General features: G+C 42.8%; 1 protein-coding gene across 1 annotated transcript in view; it reads left to right on the top strand.

Moving 5' to 3' along the window:
* Window positions 1-804: 804 nt before the first annotated feature.
* Window positions 805-19,868, top strand: part of P4HA3 (prolyl 4-hydroxylase subunit alpha 3) — a 32,931-nt gene continuing 13,867 nt past the window's right edge. Inside the window, exons 1-7 of the mRNA XM_037521791.2 lie at window positions 805-1,036; window positions 6,486-6,628; window positions 8,285-8,508; window positions 12,256-12,405; window positions 16,104-16,155; window positions 19,031-19,194; window positions 19,452-19,628. Coding sequence (XP_037377688.1) covers window positions 840-1,036; window positions 6,486-6,628; window positions 8,285-8,508; window positions 12,256-12,405; window positions 16,104-16,155; window positions 19,031-19,194; window positions 19,452-19,628 — 1,107 coding nt within the window. The 5' untranslated portion in view covers window positions 805-839. The remainder of the gene's footprint in view (window positions 1,037-6,485; window positions 6,629-8,284; window positions 8,509-12,255; window positions 12,406-16,103; window positions 16,156-19,030; window positions 19,195-19,451; window positions 19,629-19,868) is intronic.

Below are 19,868 nucleotides of genomic sequence, written 5' to 3'. Positions count from 1 at the left end.
GCGCTTAACCCGCTGCGCCATGGGGGAGGCCCAATATTTGTTTTGAATGAAAGAACATTGCCTGGGGAAGATGGGGAACGAACGGTAGCTTAGTAGGATATAATAGTAACATTATCTTAGCTTAAATGCCCATAGGTAATTTGAGCAGAGAAGTGACCCAGGACCCCAGACTTCTAATTTCTACAGGTCCCAGATTTGTCCTGCGCAGAACCTGATGGCCTTTGCCCTCTTGACCTCTGGCTAAAATTTAATTCATCCTTCAGGATGGTTCAGTTGTCCAGTCTGGGAAATGTTTCTCCCTGCACTCTTAGATCTACCTCTCTTTATGGTTCCTGGACTTCCCATTAGAACTGAGGGATTTCCCAACCAGAATCCGTAATTCCTGGCCCCTAATGGCACGCGTGCATGCGTGTGTGTGTGCATGCGTGTGTGTGCGTGTGTGCATGTGTGTGTGCATGCGTGTGTGTGTGTGCATGCGCGCGCGTGCGTGTGTGTGCATGCGTGCGTGTGTGTTTGTGCAGTCACAGCTCAGGGAACTCAACTCCCACGACGCCCCTGCCTCAATGTCCCCAAGCATGAAGTACAGAGAAAGCAGCTCCCCGCGCTGTCATTTGCAGGAGGGCGGCGGACGCTGCGGGTTGCAGGCAGCCCCGCGGAGCTGAGGCCCTACGGAGCGGGACCGAGGGAGGTGCAGAGCCGGGCGGAGTCGGCGCGCAGGAACGTGGGGCGGGGGTGACAAGGCGGCGGGGGGGGGGGGGGGGGGCCGGGGCGGGGCTGGGGCGGGAGCAGCGGGCGCGGGCCCGGCGGGACAGTCGAGGGGACGCGCGCGAGCTCCGGCGATGGGCCCCGCGGCGCGGCTGGCGGTGCTGGCGGTGCTGGCGCTGCGCACGGGGGACCCGGCGGCAGCCGCCGCGCGCGGGGACACGTTCTCCGCGCTGACCAGCGTGGCGCGCGCTCTGGCGCCCGAGCGCCGGCTGCTGGGGCTGCTGCGGAGCTACCTGCGCTGGGAGGAGGCGCGGCTGCGGGACCTGACCAGGTGAGGGCACCCGGGGTGGGCGCCACTGAGGGGCTTGAGCGGGGAGACCGAGTCAGACGGCCAGACAGAGACACTACGGGGGAGGGAGAACACTGTCATCCTACGTGGCTCCTCAGACCCAGCAGCCAGGAGACTGACATTTTGTGGCTCAGAGTGATCCCCCAGATCCATTGGCACTCTGTGTGGGACCCCAAGACACTGTGGCTGGGGTGATGAGGAAGCAGACTCAGTGTGCAACCTCAGATTCTGTCAAACACACAGTGGCACATCCAGTGTCACCCAGCAAAGGTGGTAACTGGTGGAAATGGTGTGGTGGAGTGACTCTGAGGCCAGCTGGGACCTCCAAGGCGTTGAGTCAAGTTGTTTTTGCCCCTCGGCTCTGGGTTACAAAGACACAGAGAAAGTGAGCTGGAGAGAGTACAGAGCTGTAGCCGCACATGTGTTCACCATGTGGCCCTGTAAACTGATGTTTAGTGTGAGGTGACATTCTGTGACCATGTGTGAGATTTACATGTCTTAGGGACTGAATGGACACAATGCTATGGATATCTTACTCTTCAAGTGTCCTTGTACAGGTCACTATATGAATAACGCATGGTGTAGCTTTCATTTTGTTTTAGTTTTGTTCTTAGTCCAGGTTCATTGGAGGCCAAGTTCTTTGGTGGAAATAGAACAGACTTTCAGGTCCTGAGGGTGCTCCACACTATCCCTGTGTTGCTCTCAAAAGCACTAATTTATTTGGGGAGCTCAGCTGGAGTTGGGGGGTCAGAAGCCTGGTGGAATGTCCCCCAGGGAACAGACTCAGAAGTGAACTCATCACCACGGTCATGGTCACAGCTTTGTCACAGTGGGAGGTCGTGCACAAATCTTTTATCATTCGATTCATAGGCAATGCTTTGAAATACTTTTTTCATTACTCTCTTAAAAAAGGAGAAGTCATTTAATACACGAGAAACTGAAGGTCAGTCATTTACCCAAGATTATAAATCTAGTAGGTAGCAAATCCTAGGACAGAGTTCCTAGGAGCATTTCTTTCCCTCCTGTGTAACGTGCCCACTGCTTGCTTTATGTCATAGGCCAGGATCTAGGCCAAGCCCCTTAACTACAGAGGTTTCATGAACAGCTGGAGTGTATAGTGGTTGTGAGTCTGGATTCTGGAATTTAACAGACATCTATTGGGCTCTGTGGCTCTGACCTTGGGCAAGTTCCCTGATGTCTTTAAGCATTAATATCCTGATCTGTAAAATGATAGTAATGATAGTACCTCCCCCCATAGAATTGTTGGGAGAGTTAATACCTTATAACTGTATTTTTCAATGTATTTTTCATTCCATTTTTCCAATGGAATAATTGCTCGATAAATGTTAATTCTTTGTGATCATTGTTTGTGTTAAGACTGGCTGGTGAAAGTAGTTCCCACTTTTGGCTCTAAGCATTAAGTAGGCTTGTGAGAGACCAGAAAATAAAAAAGAATCAAGAATTCTAGAATCTATTCTCATATGGCTTATGAACATTTCATTTCCAAATGTTTTAGTTTGATATTTTGGATACTATTCTCAACTCAATGCTCTAAAACCTAAGGAAATATTTGCTTTTTAAAACAAGAATTTTGGCAGTTCCAGCTCATTTTCCTATACGTCCAATCTGGTGACTTTATGTAACTTGAGCTGTTATGTCTAAGGCCTTCATTGGTGTAATTTTTTGAATTTCTAAATTTAGAAATGAAGTAGTTTTCGATGTTGAAACTACTCTCTACCTCAAGGTTCTGAATAAACAGTATATACTGTGGTACATGTCATTATATAAATAGCATTTATAACTAGTTATATATATGGACAGAGATAGTTAACCCCTAGGGTTTTGTTGTTGTTATTGTTGCAATTTTAAAAAATTACTAAGAAAGGGCCTCCCCTGGTGGCGCAGCGGTTGAGTGCTGGGCTGCAAAGCTGCCCGCAGCTTCTGCAGCGCTGGTTCGATCCCCGGCCGCTGGGCAAGTCCACATGGTGCGCAGACCTCTCCTTCTGTGCCCGATGCTCCCCTCAGCAGTGTATTTTGTCAGTCTGCCTGTTCTGTTCCCCACTTTGGCTCTGGTGAATTCTCTCACCCTCCCGCACTTCTGACTGTACCCAGTGCTTGTATAAATAAATAAATCTTAAAAATAAATAAATAATAAAAAATTATCAAGAAAGGTGGTATCAACAGCAATTATTTCTGTGCTAAGAATTAAACATTCAGAAAGTCTCAGAAGAACTGAGACAAAGCTGTCTCTCAATTCCAAAGAAGAAACATATTGAAATTAAAACAGTTCATGTATTCAATTGGATCCCTGTCCAGGCTATGTTTAATGCAGGGATTGTGTTACGAATTTTATGTGCAGATTCTTGAAGGAAAGGATCTGATTTTCCACTCTCAGTAGCATTTGCTAAAGCAAAGAGGTATGAGGAAACTCTGAGGTTTGAATTCAGCTTCCAGAAAGTTGGTCATTGGAACCAGCTATTTGCTCAGAGGCTGGGCATAAAGCCAGCATTTGGATTTCAAACCAGCCTCAGATATCAGTTGATAGTTTTTTTTTCCCTTTGTATGACAGAAAAATGGCACATCTGAATACTGAATTGAATTATGTGCTGCAGCAGAGATAAAACTCCTGGCCAAGTAAATTGGCCCCCAAATACAAGGTGGAATGTAAAGGGAACAAACAAGGGGTTAGAAACTACTTTTGATTTGATGGCTAACTTTGGATAAATCTTCACCTTTCTGCCTTACCACTTTCCCATTGTGCCTCAGTTTCCTCTCATGCCTGTTAAACTTTAGTCCTCAAGCATAAATAAGGGATCTAGTTATTCAGTTGTGAAAAAGGGGCATGCTGAAAGAACCATAAAGATCTGCTACACTAGACCGGTTCTGACATTTTTTAGAGGAGGAAACAGACGGTTATTTAGAGGCTGGGTTGGGATGCATCTCAGGTCTCCTTCCTGTCCAACCGACTTATAAAATCACTGCCCACTCAGCCTCAGTTTTCCCTGGACACTTACTCTCCAGCTTGGATTCAAGCCTAAATCTTTTGAGTGTAAGTGTTTTCGTCTAACAGTGGAATATCTTTCACTAAGTAGTTCCACATGGAGCTGAATCAGGAAATAATGGGTAATAAAAGAAGGAAAACCCACACCCTGGAGGCCGGTTTAGTTTCAGAACCCTCGGGTAGCAACTTTCAAGCTGCGCTGTCTTGGAGACAGAGACATGACAGGCTTCCCATGTCCACCCTAGGACTCCCAGGTCCAGATTCTCCTTCCTTAATTTGGCTCCTTGGCAGCAACTTGAAAGAAAGTATCTATTTCAGACTCCCGCTCAAAGTTGAGCACCCCTTTACCTCCAAAAAAATCCTTAGATCACTTTGTGTTTCAAGGGATTGAAATCTGGCCACACCCCATTCTCTCTTTCCAATACCCTTGCCAAAGGACTCCTAGGTTCTCACACGCATTGGGACACATTCAGTTAAATGCATAGCCTTTTCACTTTGCACACACTTTTCCCTTTTACTTCCATGGTTGTTATTATGTTGTTTTTGAAATTTAATAATCTTTAAACAAGGGGAAAATTCTTAGAAGGCAAGACTAGAATTTTATAATTATAAATTTTATAATTAATCAATAAATTTTAATAATTAAATTTCATTAGTGTGTTAAAAATGGAATAACCATAGTTAACAGGAAAGGAAACAGCATCTATTGATTATATGAATACTTTCATAGGACATCCAAGGAGGAGCAAAATTAATTAGAAAGATGATCACTTCTGCCCTTTCCTGCAAATGCAGGTAAGCCAGAAGTGTTGGCAGTATGCTGGACAACCCTGTCCCTTTATGCCCCATTACAATCATCACTGGTTTCTGTAGGGTCTGCTTCTTACACCTCCCTGGAATCCATCCCCTTCTTTGCTCCTGGTCACTGGTTTGGTTTAGCCCCTTCTAACTACACTTTCTGCCTTCAGTCACTTCTACCTCTGAACCCTCTTTCCATCCTCTCGCAGATATGCGTGTTAGCATATCATAGCCTATACCACTCTCACTTAAAACATTTTGGTGGCTCCTGATTACACTCAGAGTACAAAACCAAGGCCTTTTAGCTGCTCCCTCTTCTCCAGTCTCATCTCGAGCCATCCTCCCAATACACCCTGTGCTCCAGCAATACTCAACTGTTTGTAATTCCCCGACTGTGTCTCTCTGTAGCTTCGCATATGTTGAGCTGTCTCTGTGTGCCTGGAAAGTCTCCTCTTCCTTCCTCATTATTTGCATTCACCAAGGAAGTCTCGGTTTATAATTTCCTCTGCAAAACCTTTCCTGACTTGCTCTGGCCAAATTAATTATCTCCACTCTGTACATCCCAAGCCTTGTTCTTAAAGCTGCTGTTGCATCTGTAATGTAATTACTTGTGAGTCCTTGTGACCAAAGTGATTGTTTATTCAAATTTTTTTCCTAGCTCCTAGAAGAGTATATTTCATTCATTCTTTCACAAAATTACATATTGCCCTTAGGTATAGATTGATGAGAGAAACAGCTATTTCCTTGTCTGTGAAACTTTAGTCCATGATCCCATCTTGCCTTTGTGTCCACAGCATCTAGCATGGAGTCTGACATCTAGCAGGTGACCAGAATAGATTTTGACTGACTTGTTGAATGAGCAAATATATGTCAAGCCTTTGTACATGTTGTTGCCTGTTGGTATGAACAGCACCCCAGGTTTCAGAGCTCAGTGTCAGTCCTGGCTTTGTCACTTACTATCAGTGTGGACTTGTTTCAACTTCTCCTGCAAAACGGGAATGATAAAATCTACTTTAAGAGTTGAAGGCTTAAAGGAGACAAAATATTTAAGCACTTAGCTTGAATGCCCAATACATGGTACGAGCTCAAAAAGTCATAGCTGTCAATATTTTAATCCTTCAGGATTCAGACCAAGTGCCATCTCCTCTGGGAAATCTTCCCTTATCCCTCCTAACCCCACCTGGGTTAGATGTTCTGCCTACAGATTGCCACAGCACTCCCCAGCATTATAGGCTCACTTCTCTCACAGCATGTATCACAATTATTGTCATTAATTTAACAACTTTTTTGAGCTTGTACCAGAGTCTAAATATTGAGTATAGAGTGATGGGAGGAAAAAAATGTTCTTGTTTCTTGAGAACTGAACCCTGTTTTGCCTTTGGATCTCTAGCCTCTAGCACATCTCTAGCTTCTAGCATCTAGTGCTGGACACTAATTGGTCACTGGAGACAGACTCCTTGAATGAAGAACTGGGTGTATCTGCTGTTGTTGTGTTGGCAGTTTTCAGATTTTTTGTGCTTATGGATATGAATATTACTTGAGTCTCATTTTTAACTACTCTTAATGGAGAAGAGCCTTCCCACAGGTAGTGGTTGTGTCAGTAGGTGAGATCATTCTATTACTCTTTTTCAGATTCTATGACAAGGTGCTCTCTTTGCACGAGGACTCAGGGATCCCTGTGTCTAACCCTCTGCTTGCCTTCACTCTCATCAAACGCCTGCAGTCTGACTGGAGGAACGTGGTGCATAGTCTGGAAGCCAACGAGAACATCCAAGGTAATGAGGAGGCGCACAGGAGGATAAGAAGGGAGATTCTGCGTCCTGACTTAGTGGAAAGGAGAGCGATTCTGATGTTGTTGGGGGGAAAGGATGTCCTGAGCAAACTCCATACAGGCTTTGTGGACTGCACCCCCACTCCATCAAGACACTGGGAACTACAAATCCCACGATCCCCAAAGAGAGGTTGCAAGGACCTATGGGTGGAGTTAAGCAGCCATTTTCTCAGGCTTGTGTTTATAACCAGCCATGTGACTGGGGCTCTCTCTCTTGATTCCCGCTCTTGGCTAGGCAACCCTTGGTCTCAGAGGGTTATTTGGGATTCCAGATCAGTGGAACGGGTAGGACTCATTTCAGAATTTATCTCCCTCTTTTTTCTCCCTGAGTTGTTCATTTCCTCACTTCTCCTTCCCTTGTAAATAAACCTTTTGTTAACCTTTTGTGTGTGCTTACAGTTTAAGTCCCCTTTAAGTGCACAGGTGAGGACCCACAGTCAGGCAACCCATTTTATATTGGGGTTGTCCTGTAACAATGGGATGTGATGAAGGGTAATGAAATAGGTAGGTATTACTTTATCTCCTTAGCTCTATTACAAAAAGTGAGTTTCCCTTGTTAGTATGTTTATATGATTAGACATTAGAAAGCACCTTCATATCTATTATCTTATTTGATCTTCACTACAACCCTGTGAACTACAGGTCATATATTCCCACTTATGTATGTGTAGAAAATAATGTCTTCTGGGCCTCCCTGGTGGCACAGTGGGTTAAGCACAGCGCTGTGAAGCTGTCCACAGCCTCTGCAGTGCGGGTTCAATTCCCGGCCAGTCAGGGAGATTCCCCACATGGCACGGCAGACCTCTCCTGTCACGTCTGCTGCTCCCCTCGGCAGTGCTTTCAGTCCGTCTGCCAGTTCTGCTCCCCGCTCTGTCTCTAGTGAATCCTCTCACCCTCCCGCGCCTCTGGCCTGTACCCCAGCTATTGTATAAATAAAAAATAAATCTTTGAAAAAAAGAATATGTCTTCTAATAACTTCTGTTTTATTAACTTGCCACTACAATGTTATCTGTAACAAAATCACTTTCCTAGTTTACTCTACTTTGTACTTTAAGAAGTTTGTTGGCTTTGGGGAAGTTAGAAGAGTTGTCCCCCTAAGATTCCTAGGCAGAAGGCATGGGGCTAAGGTGTCTAAGCCTTTGTCCAAGAGCATCTGTTCCTCATCCAGAAGGTAGTATTAAGCATTCATGCTGTCACAGGAATTGCTTGCCACTGGGAACAAAAATAAAACAGTATATTTGCTGAAGAAATATTTGAATGGGTTATTTTGCCTTGTAGGTATTAAATGCTCACCCCTTGTTTTCATTTTTTTTAATTTTTGCTTAGAAGAACTGGGGTATAGGCCAGAGATGTGCGAGGATAAGAGGATTCACCAGAGAGAGAGAGAGAGAGGGGAACAGAACAGGCAGATTTACTGAAATACACTGCTGAGGGGAGCAGTGGACAAGACAGGAAAGGTCTGCTGCACCATGTGGCTTAGCTCCCTGGCCAGGGATTGAACTCGGGCCATAGGAGTGATAGCTCTGAGACTTAACCTCTGGGCCACCAGGGAAGATCCCTGTTTTCTGAATGGTGGATTGATGATTTACAACCTTCACAGCTCTGAAGGATGGTTATGAGAAGGTGGAACAAGACTTACCTGTCTTTGAGGACCTTGAAGGAGCAGCAAGGGCCCTGATGCGGCTGCAGGACGTGTACCTGCTCAATGTGAAGGGACTTGCCCGAGGTGTCTTTCAGAGAATCACTGGCTCCGCAGTCACTGACCTGTACAGTCCCAGACAGCTATTCTCCCTCACAGCTGATGACTGCTTCCAAGTTGGCAAGGTAACGCTATTCAGAGGAGGAGAATGGGTTGATGTCAGTTTCTTGTGGATGAAATAACTTTATCTCAATTGATTTGACATATTCTTGATCCTGACAGCAAACTTAGAAATTTGGTATTTATTCCTCATTTCAGATGAAGGCATTGAGGTTCACAGAGTGTAAGAGCATAAGCCTGTGGGTTTTTAACTTTGAATCCCATGCTCTTCTTCAATAGCTATGGTGATCACATCCTTATAGATGCTTTTGAAAATGAAGGGAGTATTTTAGTTATGTCAGGACAGCAGACAAAAGCTGGCACTGTCCTGGGCAAATGATCTTTGCTCATTCTCAACTAGAGCACTCTGCCAGTAGATGAACAGCTGGATGGGAAGGAGAACCAGGGTTAAAGGGTGGGGGAAAGGGATAAGGGATGGTGATGTAAAGGTAAGATCATGGAACATCAGCCTCCTAAGACTCTCTGGAACAACAAATGTTGGCGAGGTTGTGGAGAAAAAGGAACTCTTCTGCACTGTTGGTGGGAGTGCAAACTGGTCCAACCACTATGGAGAGCTGTGTGGAGATTTCTGGACCTACTAAACATAGAGCTTCCACAGGATCCAGCAATTCCACTCCTAGGTATTTACCCAAAGAACACAGAAACATCAATTCCAAAGAACACCTGCACCCCTATGTTTATAGCAGCACTATTTACAATAGCTAAGCTTTGGAAACAGCCCAAATGCCCAAAAATAGATGACTGGATCAAGAAGATGTGGTACATATATACCATGGAATATTACTCAGCATTCAAAAAAGATAAACACATGCAATTTGCAGCAACATGGATGGCGCTGGAAGGGATCATGCTCAGTGAAATAAGGCAGAAAGAAAAAGAAAAATACCGGATGGTCTCACTCATAGCAGGAATCTAGAAAACTTAAATAAGGGACCAGGAAAATGAATAACTATAAGAAAGTGAAAATCAAAATCAACAAAAACTATGAACCAGAGACACTTTTTGGGGGTGGGGGGCGGGAGGGGAGGGATTGGGGTCAGAATGGGGGGATTGCAATTGTATGGGGAATATAAAAATAAAATTTATTAATTAAAAAAAAAAGACTCTCTGGAACCCTTGCAACAATCCCTAAACACTTAGAAATAGCAAATTAGTGTCAGAGAACACGCCATTCTCTTCAACAGAGAAAATAGACTGCAGGAAACTTCCATATGGGATATTTAACTGATCTTTCATAGTAGATATAAGCACACCCAAGGTCACTTTGCAATGTGCTCTTTGTTAGCCTTTGTCTCAATAAAGGAGTAAATCCTTTTTAATTTGAATATGTGTATTTCAGGAAAGTGAATTTTTCCTTTCCTGCAGTATTCATTAACAGGGCTAAGAGCGGGCCTCACATGCCCTGGTTCCAAGTTTTAGGAATCAACCTTCCAGATTAATACAGAGTGGGCTGCCCTAAGCTTGTCTTTCCTTTTCTGAGATGCCAGATGGAATCAGGCTCAGTCGTCATGTTCATGACTTATTTAAATTTACGCCAGTTTAAAATGGTTCCATATACAGAACTATTATATGCTTCACTAGTGAGGCCTTTCTGAATCTAAAACAATATGTTGAAAATTTAGTAAGTCACTTCCTGAAAGCCTCAATGACAATCTTTATTTCTGTGTTTATTTAATCATTGCCTATTTATATAACATATCATTATATTTATAATGGAGGTGAAATGTATGTTAAATTTTTGCTTTATTTTTCGGATTTCTTTAGTTTAATAATTTTTTGATATTGCTTTATTTTTTAATTGAGGTAACATTGGTTTGCAACACTGTATGTGATTCTGAGGTATAGCTCATACTTCTTCTGAGGTATAGTTCACACTTCTTCTGAGGTATAGTTCATACTTCTGAGGTATAGTTCACACTTCTGAGATATAGTTCACACTTCTGAGGTATAGTTCTCACTTCTGAGGTATAATTCACACTTCTGAGGTATAGTTCTCACTTCTGAGGTATAGCTCACACTTCTGAGGTATAGTTCTCACTTCTGAGGTATAGGTCACACTTCTGAGGTATATTTCTCACTTCTGAGGTATAGTTCACACTTCTGAGGTATAGTTCTCACTTCTGAGGTATAGTTCACACTTCTGAGGTATAGTTCTCACTTCTGAGGTATAGTTCACACTTCTGAGGTATAGTTCACACTTCTGAGGTATAGTTCTCACTTCTGAGGTATAGTTCACACTTCTGAGGTATAGTTCTCACTTCTGAGGTATAGTTCTCACTTCTGAGGTAGAGTGAACACACCACCTCCACCACCAAGGCACCCATCATCCTCCACCACAGTCCATTGGGCCCACTCCCCCTTTGCACTCTATGCCCACCTTACCCTCTGGAAACCTCATTCTATGGTCAGACTTCTAGGATTTGTTTTAGTTTAGTTTTGTCTATTCCTCTGTGTTTTTTTCCCCCATAGTTCACATATGAGGAAATTTGTCTTTCTCCTTCTAACTTACTTGTTATATTTTAGTCAGAAGTTCTAAGTCTTTATGGTTGGAAGGATTCTAAGTTATCTCCATATACCATACTGCTGAGATGTGAAGATCCTCATTAATTAAATAAATGCTAACTTAGCAAATAAAGCTTTGTTATTTTTGATGACTTGGTGATTATTCTTCAACTCAACCTTTTTACATATTGGAAACATAAAGACTAGAGAGATATCACAGAAGGTGGCCAATGTGGGGTAACTGATTTATTGTGGTTTTTTAATGTTTACTTTTCTTTTTTTTAATTTATTTATGCATACAAGAACTGGAGTATAGGCCAGGAGTAGGGAGGTGAGAGGATTTACCAGAGACAGAGTAGGGAGAACAGGCAGATCTTCTAAAATGCTCTGCTGAGGGGAGCAGTGGTCAAGACAGGACAGATCTGCTGTGCCAAGTGGGTCACCTCCCTGGCTGGGGATCAAACCCAGGCCACAGTGGCTGGCATTAGCTCTGAGACTTATCCCCTGTGCCACCAGGAAAGCCCTGAATTATTATTTAAACTTCAGAGTTGCAGTATCTGTAGATTCTACCCTATCTTTCTGCCTGTGTGGAAGTTATTCCTCAATAACATGTGCTATAAGAATCCTTCCAACTCTCTGACTTTATTACTCTATGCTGTCTCCAAAATCAACCTCCAGGAAATTCCACATGCCATGCTGGTATTCCTGTAAGCTATAAGCTATTAGGAGACAGGAGCTATGTCTAGTATGGGTTGCCATATTCCCCACATTCCAATATTTAATAAAGAACAAATGCACTGAGCTCTCCTAGCATGGCCATGTGGGGCTAATGCAATATGTTGTGATTACTGCTTATTCATGTGCCCCTTCTTTGAGTGTAAGCTTTTTAAAGGCTGGGCCACCAGATACATTATAAATACTGAGTAAAAATTATTAAGCCATTCCTCACATTGCTATGGGTATTATCTTCCTAAAAACATGCCATTTCCTTTGAGCATTCATGTCATTCTGCCTAACAGTATTTGAGTTCATATTCTTTCTTCTCCCAGATTATGAATTCCTTAAATACTAGGATTCTTGTGACTTCTCGACGTCTAGTACAATGCCTTGTATAGAACAGATGCTTAATAAATTGAATTAAGTGAATTTGAGATGAAAACATGACTTCCTGGGTTCCAAAGACTTCCACTGTTTGTAGCTTTTCTCTACTTGTGGAGTAAGGTGTTGATGATGTGCCATGTTCTCTATAGGTGGCCTATGACATGGGGGATTTCTACCATGCCATTCCATGGCTGGAGGAGGCTGTCAGTCTCTTCCGAGGATCTTATGGAGAATGGAAAACAGAGGATGAGGCAAGTCTTGAGGATGCCTTGGATCACTTGGCCTTTGCCTATTTCCAGGTAGGGGAATAAGAGAGGTTCACTGCTTTCATCCCAATAAATGTGATGTTTTACAATTTTCTAAGCATTTTCATATATCAATTTATCTCATCTTCCCAAAAGACCAAATGCAAGTCAAATGAGACAGTTATTTTATTATTTCCATATTTTTTTAAAGATTTATTTATTTATTTATACAAGCACTGGGTACAATCAGAAGCACGGGAGGGTGAGAGAATTCACCAGAGCGGGGAACAGAACAGGCAGACTGATGAAATGCACTGCTGAGGGGAGCAGCGGGCGCGGCAGGAGAGGTCTGCGTGCCATGTGGGACCCTCGCCGGTGGCCGGGGATCAAACCGGCACTGCAGAGGCTGCCGGCAGCTTCGCAGCCCAGCACTCAACCACTGCGCCACCAGGGGAGGCCCTATTTCCATATTTTTATGTGAGTAAACTCAATCTCCAAAAAATTCCTAGCTTGTCACAAAGTTTCTAGAGCTGGAATTAGACCTCAAGTCTGTCTTCCTCTTAGTCCACTGCCCTTTTTAGTGCAGTGGTTTTGCTGAAGTCTTCTGCTCCAGGCAGAGGCAGCATCTCACCTGTAGCTGCAAAACTACATCAACAAATGTTTAAGGAGTTCATAGTCCATGTAGATAACTCTTCTGCACTTTCAACAACTCTTATGCTACCAAAGTCTTCACAAATATACTAGGATATCACCATTGTCTGAGGAAGAAGTTTGATTACCATGCTTTTCCATCTTTAATCAAGTCAACTCAAACAGTGTGACCAGTGCCTACGCACAGAGCTGACATCATTGGCTCATAGTATCAGCCTCAGTGTCTCCTGCAAGTGTTGTTTGTCCTCAACACTGTTGATCTATGATCTTTTGTGCACCAAGAGGAAACTCACTTCCCTAAGTACAGAGCTACCATCTTAGGTATAGCCTACTCTTTCCCACCAGAGTTGTGTGGACTTCAAGAATTGACTAGAAAACTTGTTACAGAGCCAATTCCCTAGAGTTTCCAGAACTAATAAGCTATTTCTGCTCCCTACATTCCTTTCTCTGTCCCCTTTTTCCTGAGAAAAGGGAGGAAGATGTGGGTGGTCCAGACCTATAGGTTGCTACCAAAGCAGATTTATTCTCAATGCAGCAAATGGTCATCTCAAGAAAGTTCCTGGTAAGTTGATCTTTGCTATAAATCTTTCTAGGCTGCTTTTCCTAACTCTCCTGTTCAATTGCTGAGTATTAAAGCTGAAATAGAATCCCCGTGGTACAACAAAGGGGGAGAAGTAATTAAATTTTAATAGAAGAAGAAAATGGAGAATTGACACAGAGAAGAGAAACTAAAGCAACTTACCTTGAAAGATGGGGTTTTAAACAGGGATTGTGTTTGTTCTCTCTACTCACTCACTGGGACACTCTCCCTTTTCACAATCATGCTTTGTCTGGTAAATCTTACTCATAAGACTTAGCTCAAATATCACCTGTTTTGTGAAGTCTTTCTTAATTTTTGGCAGGCTTTACAAACGTTCCTTCTTTGTGCCCATATAGCACATTCTTTTAAAAAGTCACAGTAATGGGGGCCTCCCTGGTGGTGCAGGGGTAAAAGTCTCAGTGCTATCAAGCTATCTCCAGTCACTACGGCATGAGTTTGATCCCTGGCCAGGGAGCTAACCCACATGGCACAGCAGACCACTCCTGTCTCACCCACTGCTCCCCTCAGCAGTATATTTCAGCCCGTCTGCCTGTTCTGCTCCCCACTCTGTCTCTGGTGAATCCTCTCACCCCTGCACCTCTGGCCTGTACCCAGTTCTTGTATGCATAAATAAATAAAAAATAAATCTTTAAAGTAAATACATAAATAAAGCCACAGTACTGGAACACATGAAGCATTGTCTTCCAGGTGATTCATGGTCCTCTTTTCTCCCCAGTAAATTAGGGATAAATACCCTTCTGTGGACATATCACTATTTTATAAAATTATATATTGTATATTTTATATATCATATATGTTATATATAATGGAATAGAGTATTATAAAAATGCTTTTCATATGTTTTAGTAAACAATTATTCAGAAACTGCTAATAGATGAGAGACAGGGTAGCAGTTCAACCATAGGCTCTAGAGACAGACCAGAAATTCTATCCCATTTTGTGGTTCAAATATTTGATTAATTTTGTCAGTTGATAAATGAAATGTAGTATATACATCCAAAAAATGGTATTCGGCCTTAAAAAGAAAGGAAATTATGATGTGTGCTGCAAGATGAATGAAATTTGAAGATATTGCAAGACATACACTGTGTAATTCTACTTACAGCAGGTACCTACAGTAGTCAAATTCAGTGACAGAATGGTGGTTGCCAAGGACTGGAGGAGAGGGTCAGTATAGGGGAAATTCTGGAGATAAGTTGCACAACGGTGTGGATATATATATATATATATATATATATTTAAAGGGGAGGCAACTTTATTTTTTTAATAACTTTTTTTTAGATTTATTTATTTATTTATTTATACAAGCACTGGGTACAGTCAGATGGGGGGTGGGGTGGAGGTGAGAGGATTCACCAGAGACAGAGCGGGGAACAGAACAGGCAGACTTACGGCGGCAGGAGAGGTCTGCGTGCCATGTGGGACCCTTGCCAGTGGCCGGGGATTGAACCGGCGCTGCAGAGGCTGCAGGCAGCTTCGCAGTCAGTGCTCAACCGCTGCACCACCAGGGAGGCTCGGTGTGGATATATTTTCAATTACTAAGCTGTATACTTAGAAGTGGTTAAGATAGTATATTTATATTGTTGTATTCTATCACAATTAAAAATGATAATTTAAAAATCCTGTCTTTGCAGACTATGTAGTGAAATTAAAAATTCTCCTAGTAACAATGTAAATCAGAACAATCAGGATGTGAAATTGTGTAAAAGTTAAGAGCATAACTATGTAATAACCTCTATTTAAAGTGGTTGTGGTCCCTGGTTTTCAGCAGAGCTTTTTTTTTTTTTCCTTTCTTTCTCATATGGTTTATAGTGTGCTTATTATTACTTTTTATCATTAAAATTGAATTTCTTTAACATGCAAAAGTGATCCAAAGGAAATACAGTTCTGTGAGTTGATCATCAGCCACAGCACCCAGGGCAGGATCGCAGCCCAGCCACACGGACTTGGTTCCCCGGGTTGCCTGGAGAGCCCCTGTGTAGGCCAAGGTTGAATGGCAGCAGGGAGAGCACATAACTGTGTAGAGGGAATGCTTCAAATTTAATGTTTTCTTTGCCTCCTTCCCCAACTAACTTTGTAAACTCCAGAAAGTACTGAGTCAGGAAGACAAATTGTATTTTTATTAAGGTTTCTATAGTTCATATTAAGTTTCATAATAAAATACACCAAAATAATGACACCCTGGAATTATGTGGTTTTGCATGCTTTAAGGTTGGGAGGAGCTTTTAGAAAAATCATTTTCATTTCATTTCCTATCTTCCTGGTACGGGTGGTTATATGTCATTTGTAAGTGAGAAAATTGAGAAGTCCTGATATGCATCAGGAATGCAAATCCTGAATTAGGCAGAAAATCTGTTTTTAGTTGCCTCTCATTTCATGAGTTTTCTTATCTACTTGTGGTAAGAATATTTTGTAGTTTAAAAACATCTATTTGATAGTTTGGTCAGAGGAGATATGCTCAGTGCAGTTAACTCTTCCTTTTTCCTTTTTATTTTAATAGGCGGGAAATGTTTCGTATGCCCTCAGCCTCTCCCGAGAGTTTCTCCTCTACAGTACGTAATGATAAAGGATAAATCACAGGTCTGATTTACCAGGAAATCTTTTCTACTGCTGGGCCTTGATCTCTACAAGTGAAATGCAGCTCTATCTATTTTTATTCTTCTAATTTCATAATCCAAGTCACATTCCTAATTTTGGATTAAGACTTACCTATATACTAATCAATGCGTCAGAGGGAAATTTTCAAGTAAGTGGGAAAATGCTAAGAAGAATCACCTGTCCCTTTCCTCCCCAATTCCCCACCGGTTGTAAGTGCTGCTGTATTAGGGAACTACTTCAGGACCGGGAGCTAGTTTGTTCAGAGACATTTAAAAGACCAAAGTAATCAAAAAGAACTGTGTGTGCAAGGAAAGTGATTCAGTGGGATTTTTCACTTCGGCAGTTTACAAAGAGATACCAACCCTCCCTTTAAACCGGAGCTCACTTTGCTAGGCGAGCATCCTGTCCAGTAAGCCAGAGTTCAACTTCAGCCCTCTTCAGGCAGCCCCTCGCTCGAGTTTGTTAGAAAGAAAAGAACAGTCTTGAATTGGAGTCTCTTGTGCTAATGCCACCAAGCATAATGTTACATAATGCCACCAGGCATACATAATGTTACATAATGCCACCAGGCATACATAATGTTACATAATGCCACCAGGCATAATGCTACCTGGCATAATGTTACAGAGCAATCCCAGTGTGAAATGGGCGGCCTGACTGTGAGTCCTCACCTGAGCGCTTAAAAGGGACTTATAATGAGACTCAGCCGCATGTACACAAAAAGGGTAGTAAAGGGTTTATTTACAAAAAAGGGAAGTGAAGAAATAAATAACTCAGGGAGAAAGAGAGAGAGAGAGATTGGTGACTGCGTCCTACCAGTTCTGCTGATCTGGAACCCCAGTAGCGTGCTGAAAGCCAGCGAAAAGCCAGCGAAAGGCCAATGACCTCCAAGGCCCTCATGGCTGGTTATATACCACACCTGGCTGCTTAGCTCCACCCTCAGTTCCCAGCAAGCCTCCCTTCTGGGGTGATGACATTATGGCATTTGTAGTCCTTGGTGTCTTGGGTCTCTTTGGTCTGGGATCAGGGTGGGGTCCATAAAACCTCTTTGTGGAGTTTGTTCAGGACATCCTTTCCCCCCAACAATAATACCTAACCTAACTGTAGTTTCAGCCTCCCCCAGGAATTTAGTCTTAAAACTGGCCTGTATGGGATTTTCAGGTCGGCACCAACAAGGTAATATTTTTCCAATTCCCAAAGGAAGTTGAGATAATCTCCCTCAAGACCTTTTCCTATTCCCCAGAGGCAGGTTACCTAAGCATGAAATAATTCCTCCTTCTGTTTTTGGTTGGTTTTTTTTTTTTGTTTGTTTGTTTGTTTTTCCCTCCTTATGTTTATAAAAACCTTTCATCTCGTACAGATTTTTGGAGCTGTCTTCTACTTGCTGGATGTGATGCTGCCTGATTCAGAAATCATTTAGTAAAGTCAGCTAGATCTTTAAAAATAATGCAGTTGGATTTTTGCTGTTACGCAAGAGGGAGACCACCTAGCTTAGCCCTCTGGTTGGCTGTTTTTGCTTAACATTTTGATAATAGGTATCTTCCTGGGTTTTCCTTTAATAAGGTATTTAGATACTAAAATAAGTATGTAATCACTACTATGTTCTAACATGTATAAAGTACTTCATGTAGGACTTTATAATTGTATTTATTACTTTTTAATGAGTCCATTTAGTAACATTATTCCTTTCTGGTAATTTGGAAGTAACTGTATGATTTGGAAACATGTGGGCAATTAATACTGTAGGCAAAATTATAACGCAACCCTCCTAAAATTCCTCTGCCTGTTCCAGAGAATCCAATTCATGAGCACTTCTAAGTGGATAAGTAGGATTCAACAAATTGAGATTCCCAGTTCCATTTCTGCCTTTGCAATATTGTCATTGGAATTTTGGACTCACCATTTCCCATTCTTCCAAACATCATTTCCCCTCTTGTTAAAAAAAAGAGCAGTCATTCCTGGCCCCTCTTCTTCTCCGTGGTCAGTGTGGTAGTGGTGGTTTGGGGCACACTGAGCTCCTCAGAGAAAGTTGCTTTGGGAGCATTAGCATCATTGAGCACCTCCTGGGATGCTGAGACTCAGGCACAGAGGTCAGCAGGCATAGATGGGTACCTGCCAACACACGTGGCAGCCACAGTAGGCATGACCATGTGGGCATAAACAGGTGAAGACCATGTCTAGAACCAAAGTCAAGAACCCCTTTTGTCCCATTCTGCTCTGCACTGAGTCTAGTCCTATTAGGAATTTTGAAAAATCAAGTAGAGTTGGGAATGAATTAGCTTCTAGTTCTCCAGAGAAGAATAGATTGAGTCTTTCTACTATAGACTTTGGTTCTCTAGACTTCTCTTTCTTAGCACTTGCCTGTCATGTTTTGATGATAGTACTTATTTAATGTGTCTTCCCCATTAGACTCTAACCTCTGAAAGGTTAGCCTCCAGCACAGTGTCAGGCACCCAGTAGATATCACTGGACATATATTGAATGGATGGGTAAATGAATGAGTGAATGTATGAATGAAGCTACTTTTCCATACAGAAAATTGGTCATCACTCTAACCTATAGCAACCATCCTCAAGATTCCTTGGTCTAAGACTATCCAATGCCATTTTCCTTCACAAAGCCCTTTATAACTCTAGAGCTACCAGGCCCAACTCATTCTAATTTTAATACCAGTTACTCTTCTGAGGGTGAGGGCCTTATGTCCTCCAGTGCATGGACACAAGTTGTTATTTAAGTGCCTAGTCACTAGTAAAGCTGTAGGAGACCTTGGCATTGTTCCCTGGGATCACTGTATCAATCTGTATTGTTTCCTGCTCTGATTTCTCCTAGGCCCAGACAATAAGAGGATGGCCAGAAATGTCTTGAAATATGAAAAGCTCTTGGCAGAGAGCCCCCACCAGGCAGTAGCTGAGGCTGTCATCCAGAGGCCCAATGTACCCCACCTGCAGACCAGAGGCACCTATGAGGGCTTATGTCAGACCCTGGGTTCTCAGGTAGGATTCTTCAGGGAAAGAGAAAGGGGGAACAAGCTTGGCTAGAGAGGGAAAAGTGAATTGGAAAATATGGGTGGAAAGGGCTGATGCATTAAAGGAAACAAAAAGCTCGCCTGGGTAGGAGCAGAGTAAGCATATTCTGAAGCTACTACATTCCAGTCTTTTATGCTTTGGCTCCCTGAAATAGCAGAAACCTGGAATAGGTTTCTGCTCCTATACCCTTCTTCATTTATGCTGATTTTAGTCTTTCCTTCCAGCCCACTCACTACCAAACCCCGACCCTCTACTGCTCCTATGAGACCAATTCTAGCCCCTACCTGCTACTCCAGCCTGTCCGGAAGGAGGTCATCCACCTGGAACCCTATGTTGTTCTCTACCATGACTTCGTCAGTGACTCAGAGGCTCAGAAAATTAGAGGGCTTGCAGAACCATGGGTGAGTGTTCCCAAAGTCTGCTGAGGACAGACATTTCATCAGTCCAGGGCTTCAAAATGGCAGCTATTCCATAAAACTAATCAGTGGTGGGAAAAACCATAGTGATGGTTGCAGTGGAGGGAGGGGATTGGCTAAGAAAGGATATAGGGGGATTTTCTGTGCTCTTGGTATCTTGTTGGGGATGTGAGGGTGCATGACAGCATGCATTTGTCAAAACCCAGCAAATGGCATCCTTGAGAT

Source organism: Talpa occidentalis, unplaced genomic scaffold (assembly GCF_014898055.3).
Source record: "Talpa occidentalis isolate TD23 unplaced genomic scaffold, MPIMG_talOcc4v2.1 talOcc4.3, whole genome shotgun sequence".
NCBI classification, from domain to species: Eukaryota; Metazoa; Chordata; class Mammalia; order Eulipotyphla; family Talpidae; genus Talpa; species Talpa occidentalis.
Note: the sequence above shows the minus strand (reverse complement) of the source record. Positions and strands in the feature narration are given on the sequence as shown.